The sequence below is a fragment of the Zalophus californianus genome, chromosome X (genome assembly GCF_009762305.2).
Source record: "Zalophus californianus isolate mZalCal1 chromosome X, mZalCal1.pri.v2, whole genome shotgun sequence".
In the NCBI taxonomy this organism is placed as follows: domain Eukaryota; kingdom Metazoa; phylum Chordata; class Mammalia; order Carnivora; family Otariidae; genus Zalophus; species Zalophus californianus.
In genome coordinates, this window is record NC_045612.1 from 38,280,142 (window position 1) to 38,292,612 (window position 12,471).

General features: G+C 44.3%; 1 protein-coding gene across 1 annotated transcript in view; it reads left to right on the forward strand.

Annotated features, from left to right (window-relative positions):
- AMMECR1 (AMMECR nuclear protein 1) overlaps window positions 1-10,698 on the forward strand; it is a 110,817-nt gene extending 100,119 nt beyond the window's left edge. The window contains exons 4-6 of the mRNA XM_027607731.2: window positions 2,222-2,312; window positions 3,768-3,864; window positions 6,250-10,698. Coding sequence (XP_027463532.1) covers window positions 2,222-2,312; window positions 3,768-3,864; window positions 6,250-6,364 — 303 coding nt within the window. The 3' untranslated portion in view covers window positions 6,365-10,698. The remainder of the gene's footprint in view (window positions 1-2,221; window positions 2,313-3,767; window positions 3,865-6,249) is intronic.
- The last annotated feature ends 1,773 nt before the right edge of the window (window positions 10,699-12,471 follow it).

Below are 12,471 nucleotides of genomic sequence, written 5' to 3' on the forward strand. Positions count from 1 at the left end.
CTGAGGTATTATTCACATACCATACAGCTGGTCATAACCACTTTTAATTGCTAAATTACTAGGCTTTAAAATCTCTGATATTTTTGTTAAAGAACACAATGCACTCCTATGAAGAAAGGATTAATGTGTCTAAATTACCTCCAATTTGCCTAAATCACTTTTTTTTTCAATACACAGCCACAGTTTGTCAGAGCTAGACCAATTATTAGAGGTTTTCTAGTTAACCTAGAATAAAAATCACCTGGGGAGTTGTTCTTTTTCCAAACCATACCCGCTGAAGCATGAAACCTCCTGAAATTCTGATAAACTTCACAGCCCCCAGGCCCCCCCATACCAATTAAACACCCCTGATTTTGTCTAACACTCTCATCTCACAAATAGGGAAACATTCCTCGTCTCAACAATTTTGATTAGACGCCCTCATAAACACCAAAATTCTTTCCAATTTGAACGTGACAGATTTTTGATAAATTGAGTCGAAGATGCAAAATTCACTTCAGTGAGTGATGGGAGCACAGATTATTTATGCTGTTTATTTTTAAAAACAAATTATGAAGGAACTGCTATGGTTGAAGGGGAAACAAAAACAACTTCAAAGGCACAGGGCAGAAAGTCGGTATATGGAAACTGTTGCAGATTTGTCATTGTCTCCGTACAGTGTCAGGCACTGGGGAGATTAGTAGATGTCCTTTATCCTGGAAAGGCCGGATAGCTAAGCACTCATATTTCTTCTCAGCTGTCCACAGTCATTTCCCACAGGGTCTGGGAGGCCTTATTGTGTTAGTTTTTAAACAGCTGCCCTGATTGCATCTTCAGCAGAAGGAGATTCATAAGAATACTTATATCATGTAGAAGAAATAGCCACAGAGATAAGGCTTTCAGAAAAAAACAAACTTCTCAGAAGATCTGACAGGCCTCTAATGGAGGGATGTGTGAAGAAGACCTGGGGAAAGAACAAGCTGGATTCTCCAGAGGACTTTTTCTTCCCTGAAAAAGTGGGAGATTTCAGGCTAAGGGCAGAAGCAGCAAAAGAAGTTTGCATGGACCCCTGTTCCTCTTCTAGACCTCTGCATGCCTACAGATGGAAAGAGGCAAGGCCTAAGACTTGACTCACCTGCTCTGAAAGGAAGCCTCTTTCCTGGATGAAAGTGTTTTCCTGGTCTCGTGTCCTCCCTCCAGGTCCCGTGGGCCACTGTACTAAAGTGCACTTGGGGACCATTAACCTAAAGTGACTGTAGATTTGGGAGAATAGAATGGAGTTGATGCGCTTTTGAAATTTCATTTTTCTTACCAGTGTTTACAAAGAAGACCTTTCTGTGATCCTCGGTTCTGTATATGATTCTATGTGAGGTACGAGGGGGAAAAAGACTGATTCCTTCTGACTAGATGCTAATCAGTAAAACAGTACGTTACTTTCTTAAAACATTAGCAAGAAATTGCCCACATTCACTTAGAGAACTCCCTTTCTTAGGGCATCACCAGAAGTTTGTGTGCTTCCCATAAAGTTATAGTGATCTCTGTGTTCATATATAAGAGACGGTGCAAAAATACCTTGCCCCAAAGGGATTTGACATCTTTATCACTCATACATTTAGCAACAATGCATGAGGGCAGTGATGTAGACAGACCTAAGCCGTGACATATATTTTAGAAATACTACATGGAATGGGTGGTGATGTCGGATCTGGTTGTTGGCTTTTTTTCAGCCTTACCTGGGTTTGCTCGTCTACATAGAATTCAAGGTCCTAAAGGGACTAGACAGCCTGAGAAGGGAGTTGGCAGCCCCGGAAGTTTTGGAACTTAATCCAAAGTGGCGCTTATACCTGAAAACAGGATGCGTGTTTGCGGTCTCTTTGAAAGTCAGCTCCCTCGCTCTAGTTCCTTAGTGTCGTGAGCCACAGTTTGGGAGTGGGGGCAGAATTCTTGCCCTCGACGGTCTTATTCTACACACAGCAGCATGGGTGTTCTGGGTCCAGACAGAATAGCATAGCCCAGTGCACGGGGGCACATCCATCGATGTTTTCAGTCTCCACGGCCGTCATAATGGCCCTCAAACCCAAAGTCAGTGGCTTTGGAAAGAGAAAAATGTTCTGTATATAGGTGTGCCCTTCCAGAAACAAGGGGAAAGGAAGAACTGCATTGTCTTGGAAGTTAAATTATAACTTTTGCTTTCTATCTCTATGAAGAAGACTGTACTAATAAAACTGCCCATTTCTTTCAGGTCGGTGTACATGGTATTAGAATAGAATTCATCAATGAAAAAGGATCAAAACGCACTGCCACCTACCTACCGGAGGTTGCAAAGGAGCAAGGTCATTGTTGTACTTTATTTCCTATGATCTGCTGAAGAAGTTGAACACATACACACATTGAAGTGCGCTTCTCTGACCTGGCAGTTCTCAAATGAGAAGAAACGATTCTTCTGCCCCTGGCACTGCCATGTCTGCATGAGATCGGTGAATGACTCCCACAGAAGTTGAATCTCTGCACTAGAGTTGGAGAGCAAAAACACGCAAAAAAGTATAACGTTCCCCAGAGCAACGCCTTGTAGAAGTGGGGTTTTCTTTTTAGGCAATGGTTTGCTATGAATTCAAAATGCCCTTTTCTCATAATCCCACTGTACTGTAGCCTTTTGGCGTAAACAAGCCTTCTGTCTAACAGTCAGCCCCGCGGTACATTGTCAGTATCAAATGTTTCCTCGTCAGGTGGTTGCCGGGGACTCATTTGGCTACTGTGAGGATTGTAGGTTTCCCATTAAGATCAGGAGCAACGAGACTACACGAACTCTTCGTGTTTGATCTGCTTGGTCTGCACTTCCTAATCAAACATGTTTCTGTGTTGGCAGATAGAGCACAAATGTTTATGAACCACCACTTGTAACACAAGAGAATTCTTCACTCTGTAACACCTTGTCCTTTCTAGCCACTATGAAATTCTAGTTTTTCACATCAGTTGAAATGAATATTTTCTCTTTATCTTACAGAGCTTTTTTTCCCCTCATCAGAAAGCATCTGTAATTGGGTTTCTCTCATGTTGGGTTCATATAAATGTGAGCTGTATAACCGTACAATTTCATATCATTACACGCCCCCCACCCCGACAAGAGAGTTAGTCTTTAAGACAGCTCTCGGACGGTTTATTGGGGTTGCTTTCGAAAATGTCTCGATCCTGTAGTTCCTGTTGGCTTCGTGAAGTATATACGGGAGAGAGGGGGCCTCGGATATTAAGCATACCATCCCACGTCAGAACCAATAAAAATGCCTTTGCGTACTTCACACAGATACACTTCACTGACTCCAGAAGATACCATCAGGGACGGTAATTACCATGAGTTAGTGTGGGAGTCCTAACTCCTACTGAGTTGGCACAATGACATTTAGGCTTCTCCCTCCCTTTTAAAGATGTCATTGTCAGAGGAGAGGGCAGTGTTCATGGGTTAATACCGAGACCCGCCTGAGCCGTCACTGCCAGGCTCTTAGACTTCTCATCTTTGAATGCGATTGAGATCAAAAAGCCAATGTTGTCAGCCGTCACGGGTAGCTAGCACTTAAGGTATGCGGCGGGGGGGGGGGGGGGGGGGGGGGGGCAGACCTGCTTCTCTACAGGAGGAAGTCTTAGCTCTTCTGTGTGACTGTTCTTAGGACCAAAGGAGTTGATGGTATTTGGTGACAGTAATAGCTGTGACCTCCACAAAGTCACTTTGTATTTGCCTGAAAGTGCTTATGACATGTGCTTGACTGGTATTTTGTCTGGTCTACTCTCCACAGGATGGGACCATATTCAGACCATAGACTCCTTACTGAGGAAAGGAGGATATAAAGCTCCGATAACTAATGAATTCAGGAAAACCATAAAACTGACCAGGTACAGAAGGCATTTTCTAGTGCCAGGCTAACCAGTACCTTTCGATGCGTATGTCTGTAACCCTTTGATCTCTTTGGTCTCTCTTACTTGCTTTTCTTTGCTGAAACCGAACGGAAATGAACGGCAGGGCCATCCTGGGGGTGGGCATGATGGAACTCGGCTCGTGTGACGTACCAGTCTTCCCGCCTTTAGCTCTGTGTGGTTCCTCTGGCTCTACACGAGCAAGTCCTCTGAGCCTGTAGACTACGTTATTGAAGGACGTTACCAGAATTAGCCCTTGGCTAGCTTTGGACATTGCTTAGCGGAACCCCCGGCTTCTGATAAGCACTCTTCAAATTTGAATCTAACCTTAGGATGTTGGCAGCGATAGGAGTCTATCAGGGAAGCTTACTGAAAATCACAACTGAGCTAGACTCACAAATGCCAAATACTTGTTCCCGTGGGATGATGGGGATACTTATTTTTAAAAAAAATAGCCAACATTTTAGGAAAATGGATTGCTGTTTCCATTTGTTTCAATTCCATAAAACCACAATGAATGCCTAGAGTCTACAGATGGACTTTTCCCAGCTCTGAGGAGTTACACATTTGAAAATGCCTCCCTCTCTGCTTTCCCCGAGTTCAGTCTAGGAGAATAGAAGGGCGTGTACGAAAGTAATGACAAATATAAGGCCGAATGTGATGGATGGTGTGAAGTCATAAAGTAGGGAAAGAGGACTTAACATGAGGGGTGGGAATAGATAATATAACATTTCAGAGAGGAGGGAGGTTTGAGACTGGGCTGGAAGAATGGGTAGAATATGTGAGGCTGGGGGAGGAAAAGGATTGATTTAGTGAGTCAAGGCATGCGGGTGGTGAAGTATAGAGCCAAATTCTGGGGAAGGTTCAACAGTCTGATTTGGCCGGTCTTTCAGGGTACATACAGAAGGTGGTCATGGGAGTGAAACATGGCCCAGAGGGTGGGTTGGGTCATATCATGGAGGGCATTGACTTCCCGGCTAGGAAGCGTAGACCTGATTCTAGAGGCAGTAAGTAGCCACTGAAGGGTTTGAAGCAGATGGATTTGGGGAGGTGTAAGATTGGAATGGGACACAGGAAAAGGAGTTAGGAGACATTGCTATTACCTACGAATCTGGGGCAGCCATCCAAAGGAGGTGAGTGGGAAGCCTTAATAAGAACTGTGGCAGTGGGGTGGGAAGAAAGGAGCAAACAGACGAGAAAACACTGGAAGCAACAAAAGGACTTAGTCATCATTCAGAAGTAGGGAAGAAGAACAGGTCAAGGCTTTCCTCTAGATGAAAAGCACCAAGGCACCAAAGCACCCTTTAGCCAAGGGAGGGACCGCAGGAGGAGAGTTACGTTTCAGCATTGATTCTGGATTTGAAGTGCTTCCTGAGGTATCTGTATATAGAAATGTCCCATATGTCACCAGAAGTGTACGCAGATAGAACTTGTGGCAAGAGATGGTGATTTGGGATCATCTGTGAAGAGGTTGTAGCTGAAGCGATAAAGGTAGGGCTCCCCGAGGGGGCACAGAGAGTAGAGGTTCAAAAAAACTGAAGGCAGAAACACCGGAAAATCCTAGCAGGCAGGAGTAGGAGGCATAGTCAGATAAGAAGCAGTCTGGGCGACAGTGGTGGCGGGGGTGGAGGGGGAGAACAAAGGACGTGTGGAGGTGCAGAGCCCACGACACAGGGGAGCTTCAGGAAGGGAGTGGTGCGTGGGCTCCTAATGGAGACGTCAAGCAGGAGCAGGGGTGACCTTCTGAAAGAGCAGCTTCCGTGGAAGAGTGGCAGGAGCCAAGGAACACGGGGCTGAGGAGCAGCATGAGATGAAGGGCTGAAGGCAGAAAACGCCACGTTACACTTTTGAGAAGTGAGGGGGTAAAAGGAGAGCCAGAGATGGGGAAAGAGAGGGTTCGGGATACCAGTACTAGGAAAAGCATTTCGTTGTTGCTGTTCTTACCAAATGGCAAGGCCTGAGTAGATGCGTGGATGAAGGGAAGGGAATGGACAAAGAGGGAAGGTCCTGGAAGAAAGAACAGTCAAGTGAATGAGATGTGTGCACAACGGCAACAGGTTGGCTTTCCTCTGTTCCTTCCCGCTAGCAGGCTGGGGCTGGTGGAGGGGGCTGGGCATGGAAATTTCTAGAATGACTGAAACCGGGAGCAGTAGAGCAGAAAGAGCACTGGACTTAGACTTTGAATTCCCGGGTTCGGATCTCAGCTTCGCCACTTGGTTGTGTGGCACTGGGCCAGTCACGACTTCTCTCTGGACCTCTGTCTCTCCAGATCTGTAAAGTTATCTCTAAGGTCCCTCCTAGCTCTGACATTGGCGTGTCATCTATTTCTTGATGTTAACTTTGTCTCTTCCCTGACTTTTTCAGGTACCGTAGTGAAAAGATGACCCTGAGCTATGCTGAATACCTTGCTCATCGCCAGCATCATCATTTCCAAAATGGCATTGGGCATCCCCTTCCGCCATACAACCATTATTCCTGACACTGAGCCGCACAGCCAGTCACTGGGCCTCTCTGCAGACCTCTTCCCAGGAGACCCTGCCCCTTCTTGGTCTAGCTATCTCTTTTACTGTACCATTTTATGATGATAGTTTCCGTTGCCATGATGAAGCTTGGACATCATCAGTTAAGATCATCATGGTAACGGGTAGGAAAATGGCATTTGTTAAGAAGGTTCTGTTTTATTATTTTAGATCATTGATTTTTTTTTTTTTTTTGCAGCATATATAACTTTTGGGGTTTTCTTTCCTTGCCATATTATGTAGAATTTTGCTTTGCTCTCTCGATCAGGTTTCTGTCTTTCTGTCCTTCTTGCCTTCCCTCCTGTCTTCTTTCCTTCCTTCTGTCTTCTCTTCCCTCCTTCTTTCAACTGTGGATGGAAGAAATTGTGTGGTTTTAAAGGATTTTATTTAGGTTTTTCTCTAGTTTTTCCTCGGTAAGATAGAGAATTTTTGATAGCTGAGTTTGGGAGCAATTCATATCAAATTCAGGTATTTGTATATTACTCTTGAATTTGTCTAATACGCGTTTTGCTATGAGAGCTTAGTATGTGGGTCTTCACTCCTTCGGTGTTTTTCCCATGGTTAAAATATATGAACTTTAGTTCTAGTAGAGAACATGCAAAGGTCCATGATAGAGCTTGTCACAGAGAGTGAGAAATCATTTATTCCTATTGTGCTGGTTATCATAGAAGAGACAGCTTCATCACTTTATAGAACCAACTTAACAAACTACAACACTGTTTTAAGAAAGTACAAGCTACCTTTCAGATATGCTACAGAAATCATTTTGAAGAGCAGCAAATATCAGGAAGAGAGCAGATAGAGAATTTAGTGCCTTTGAGAAGAATATAATTAAATGGAATTAAGAGAGGTTAGGGGGGAAAAAGGCAATTTAGAGAAATATTCTTATAAAATTTTATTGTGTCTATATGTGAAACAGCAGATTAGATGAATTCCTTACTCTTAAGTATTTTTTTAAGGTGAAAAAATTTATCTTGAGCAAATAACCAAAAAGAGACATTTGTCTATTATATATTAATTTAAACCTGTTAGCTTTAGGTTTCAACAAATCATGATTGGCCGGAGACAATTTTAGTGACTATTTAAAGAAATAGTAAAGATAATCTAGTGAAACAAAAGTTCATATATGCCATGATTTCAGATAATGTTTGTCATGGGGATAAGACTGGAGTCTTTCTGCACTACATACTTTTGATAGAAACACATTTACTATGTTGATAAGATGTTACATTACACCTATGAAAATGGAGCCGGCATTTAGAAATGACAGAGTTGTTAGACCCCAGCCCATTTGCAGGGCTGGTCTTCCCACGGTGCATACAAAGACAACTTCCCAACGTCAGGAAGAGTAGGAGGTCCGTGTGTCTATCCCCAGGAAAAATGACAGATGATTCTGGAGAAAGATTACCTTCATTTTCCTATAGTGTGTGTGTGTGTGTGTGTGTGTGTGTGTGTGTGTGTGTGTGTGTGTAATTTTTTTCCAACAGGAAACCTGTATATCAAGTGATGAATTTAAGTGTGGTGCAGAATATGTAGTCTAAAACTCTTGAGATGTCACTGAAAATCAAAATGGCGGAGCTTATACCTAGAGTCGGCTGTGACAAGTGACAGACTGCTAGTTCCGAATTCAAAACCCTTTTGCTAGTTGGTGCGCTGATTGCCTGAATTCCCTCCGCTTGCCACTGTGGCAGAGGAAACTGCTTTCATTTTGGTCAGAGTCCTTAGAGGTTTGGTGGTATTCCTTCATCCACAGCGCCGGTTGTTGAAATAACCATTTTCAGTTGTGATGCCTTAACTAAGAAGCCAGTTGTTAGCCTGAAATGCAATCCTGGTAGCCAGTTCCACTACACCTAGAGATTAGTCAGAGAAAGCTAGCTCTTGGGCTATAGCAAGGGATCTTGAGTCCTTTTGTTTCTCCTTGGGAGCAGTTTTGGAGCAGATTCGTCTTTCAGCACAAAACCAGGTGGCTACCTGATGGAAACTTTTTCTTGCCCTTATAGGGAAACTGAGCACAAGCTGAATGATATTGTCTGCTGCAAAAAAAAAAAAAAGTAAATAAAACAAGCAAACTGAAGAGAGACAAAATAGACCAATATTGACCCATCTTATCCATCATCTCATCAGTTCAACAGGCTCCTTGTCCTGGGTGAGCTCATGGTTAGAAGTTGTTGTTGTTTTTCAAAGAAAAGATCTATGACATACATATGTGTGTGTGTATACATTTACTTACACGTACATACATACATATGTGTGTTTATGTATTTAACGGTGCTAATCAATCTTGAGCAGGTCACGTGACTGGTCGTGCGGACTCTAAAAATCATATCAGATTTTTAAAAAATTCTTGATATATGCAGATGTTCTACAGATTTTTTCTTACCAGTTGTAATAATGTTATACTGAAGAAATAACCATCCTGCAGGCTTCAGAGGACAAGGTCAGCAATATTTCCCACCATGGCTTGGGGGAAAAGGATAGTTTTGTCTCCTTTTGTTTTCAAATTAATGCACAGTGCATTTTTTTTTTGTCTCTAAATAGCTGTTGACTAAAAAGACTTTGTAGCGTAAAGGGTGTCCTGCAAACTGTAATGGTGTGCTTCAAACAGAAAAACGCTAGACCCTTTCACCTTCATCGTATAGTACAAAGCTGTTAAGTCTGTGGTTTGAATGAACTTGGATCATGTTGAAATATGTAGCATGTGTCTTTAACTCAGACGAAGATTCTGGTTGCACAGGTTGTGTTTCAGCCAGTTGTGGTTTATTTGTCCAGAAACACAAATGTGAATTGCACTCTCATCACCAGAATATCGTATAAGTTCAGTGATCTTTAAACAGCTCAGAAGTAATACTTGAACTTCATTTGAGTAGCACAAAGTTTACATTGCCCCCCCTTTTAAATGTTAATTAGTTCCATTTCTGTGTTTTGTTTCTCAAATGCAACTGGGTATTTTTTTTTCCTCTGGGAAAACAGTACGCGTTTTACTTTGGTATGTAGCAAAAGGCTTCCGTTTCTGGAAGGTTTTCTTGTTCTTAAAGTCAGCCAGGTACCAGATTCTAAAAGAACAATTGCCCCCCACCACCACCCTAGCCCACCCCAACCCCCATTAAGTGGCCTTCGGACTGCACGAGAGTGTGCTCCCACCCACCCCAGTCTCCCCTAACCATGAGAGGTCGGTGTACTTGATGGAGGAACGTGCAAGGCTTGCTCTCGGTCCCCCCTCCCCCTTCAAGCAGGTGTAAGAGTTTCTAGTCCAGTACACACAGTCCCAATGCCCAGCACACCAGAAGTTTGTATACCGGCCTCTTTCCATGTCTTCAAATGTGCAGGAAATTTGAAACTGTCATCTGGAGTAGGTTCCATCTCTTACGTGTGTTAGATCAAACCAAAGAAGCCCCCAGCCATGCCCAAATGCTGCTCCAAAAGCCTGCCTTCCAGTCCTTACAAAAACCTTGCAGGATTAAATGTGTTAACTTTTTTATTTTTGTACAGTTTCTAAGTGATTTTTGCTAGTTGATGTTCAATTGAATTAAGTTTATTTGAGGGGTGTGAGCACCTCCTCCATTGAAATAAACTGGTGACTTTCCTTTTATTTTTTAAAAGCAGAAACCCGTTGTGTGCCTCTAGATTTAAGGGTTTCCGATTACATTATTCTGAAGACCAGCATTGATCCTTTATATACAAAGATCTGTTTTCCTTGTTTTTTATTACTGTTTCAGAAGAAGAGAAACCTTTTATTTTGCTCTGGACCCAGTAACTGCGCTGGTACATAGACGCACTGAGAAAACAAACTTTTGTAACCACCTCTGACTGTTTTTGTATATCAAAGTCGATTACTTTTGAAATATTTGGATCTAGTTTCTAAGTTATTTTAGTGTTTTGTATGTTCCCCGAAATTACTTTGAATCCGTCACCAGCATACAGAGTTCTTGGTGATACAGTGGTGAGACTCGTAATGAGCAAAAGCTACCTGGGGTAGCTCTTCTTTTCCTTCTTTCTTTCTTAGTAACCTGTTTTTGGATTACAGTGAGACATCGCAGATTACCTGAAACCCCCTCCAAGTATAACTAGATCCTCCTTCCTTCCACATTTAATTGCTTAATAGTTTGAAGAAACTATTGGAAATGGGCATTTTATATGATATGTATAGCTTGAAAATATTAAAACTGAACGAGAGGAAAAAAATGAGAAGGTTTATGTGGGTCTGTAAGGTATGGCTGTGGAAAGATATTGTAGTAGTTTTGACACTATTGTTACTATCTTTAAAATCATTTACCCAATAAAACGTTAAAACTGAGTTACCGTTTGGTGTCTCTTTCTTTAACCTGCCTGCCTCATCGTAAGGCTGTTGGTCCTGTGGGGGCTTCTTGTTACAACGCTAACCGTCGAAGACTTGGAAACGGAGCTGATGCCGCTTTCTTTCCAAACCGGCACTCGGGAAACCTCACCCACCCGCAGCTGCTCCCCACTTCCCCTATGATTTGCCTGTGGCCTCCTTGTGCCTGGCCCTCTAGCCTGGCTTGGTGACTGAGTCCAGCCTTTATTGGACGGTCCGCCCTGGCCTCGGACCTGGGGCGAGCATCAGACGTGAAGTCCGGTGGTAGCATAGCCGGGCTTATGCAGCTCCAGATTCCTTCTGGACGGTGTGTTATCAACAGGTGTTTCCCTCTGGCGAGCTGGTGGGGGCAAGTTAGCAGTGCTATCCCGGCGAGAGCATCTCAGGAGGTGGGAAGCCTTTCTTCTCTCCTGCCCTCAAGGCTTTGCCATGTTCTCGGCACGGGAGGGACGGAATCTGAAAACGCCCCAGATGTGGCTGCTCGGAGCAGGTACACACTCACACACACACTAGGCCTACCATACACTCAAAACGTGTCCCCAGTTACTTCTCCAGTTCCGGAGTGGCAGGAGATGAGCTCTACTCCCAGCCCGAGCTTGGGGAAACCATCTGTGTAGAGGGCAAGGCAGCTGGTGCTGCTGACCTCCCCGGGCCAGCTAAGGGCCTGCATCGAGAGAAGGCGAGCTCTTCGTGGGCCACCTCTCTCCCAGCTGTTGCCTTATCTCTTCCCCCGTGGAAAGGCCACCGGGGACATTGCTCGAATACCTCGGGCTCTTTCTAAATCATTTGCTGTCTCAGTGCTAAATCCTACGCCGTCCCATGCATATTTCAGGATTAATTGCTCGTGAATGCACACGGGCGGATTTTCTGTTGCATTGCCCCAAAGCCCCGCTGCCCGTGTGAATTTGGTGACACGTGCTGATGTCAATCACAGTGGCTAAAAACAGCCATCTCAGATCCCGGAGGACTACTGCAGTGTTGAATGGCGCTCCATTAAGGCGGCCATCTGCTCGAGGTTTATCCAGTTCCATCATTCATGGTTAATGGTACATGGGATTTTTTTTTTTTTTTGTAATGATTTAGACAATATTAATAGGCTCAGGTAGAACGAAGTAATTGCACGAGCCCACAGCCTTCGTTTTTTATCACATTAGTGGTTAACTCAATGGTCTGGACAGATTTCAACTTCAATAATCACACTCCACCTACCTAAATTCTTCGCAGAGCTTCAGCATTTCCTCCCTAGATGTCATGCCCCGCTAGGCACCTTGGAAATAGCTCCACTGCTTCGGAGGAGCGGCACGGCCGTTCCTCTCTGTTGATGGAAAACACCCTCATGCCCAAGGGGTCCCATCGGTAGAGCTGGGGGCAATCAGCTGTGGTGAAATCACACACACATTCAGAGCTGCCGGTCGGGAGAGCTAGTGAATGGCCGCCCATTCAGAGAATGGCTTCTCCCCCTTCCTGCAGCTCTGACCACAGGAGCCAAGACACGTGTGGGTGTGGGCTCAGCCATCGCAGCTTCCCCCTGTTTGCCCAGGCTTTCGCCTGCAGGAGCAATAGCTTTATGGGGGGGGGGGGGGGGATGCACACGAGGCGGGCCCTGTGGAGACGGCTTGGGCTCCTATGTTAAAAGGCCTCCCTTGATCCAATAGCTTGTAGGACAATCTCCTGATCAGACCCCAGGCCTGTGAAAAGAAATCCTTCAAGACGGGGAGGAAATTGCCTTAGATC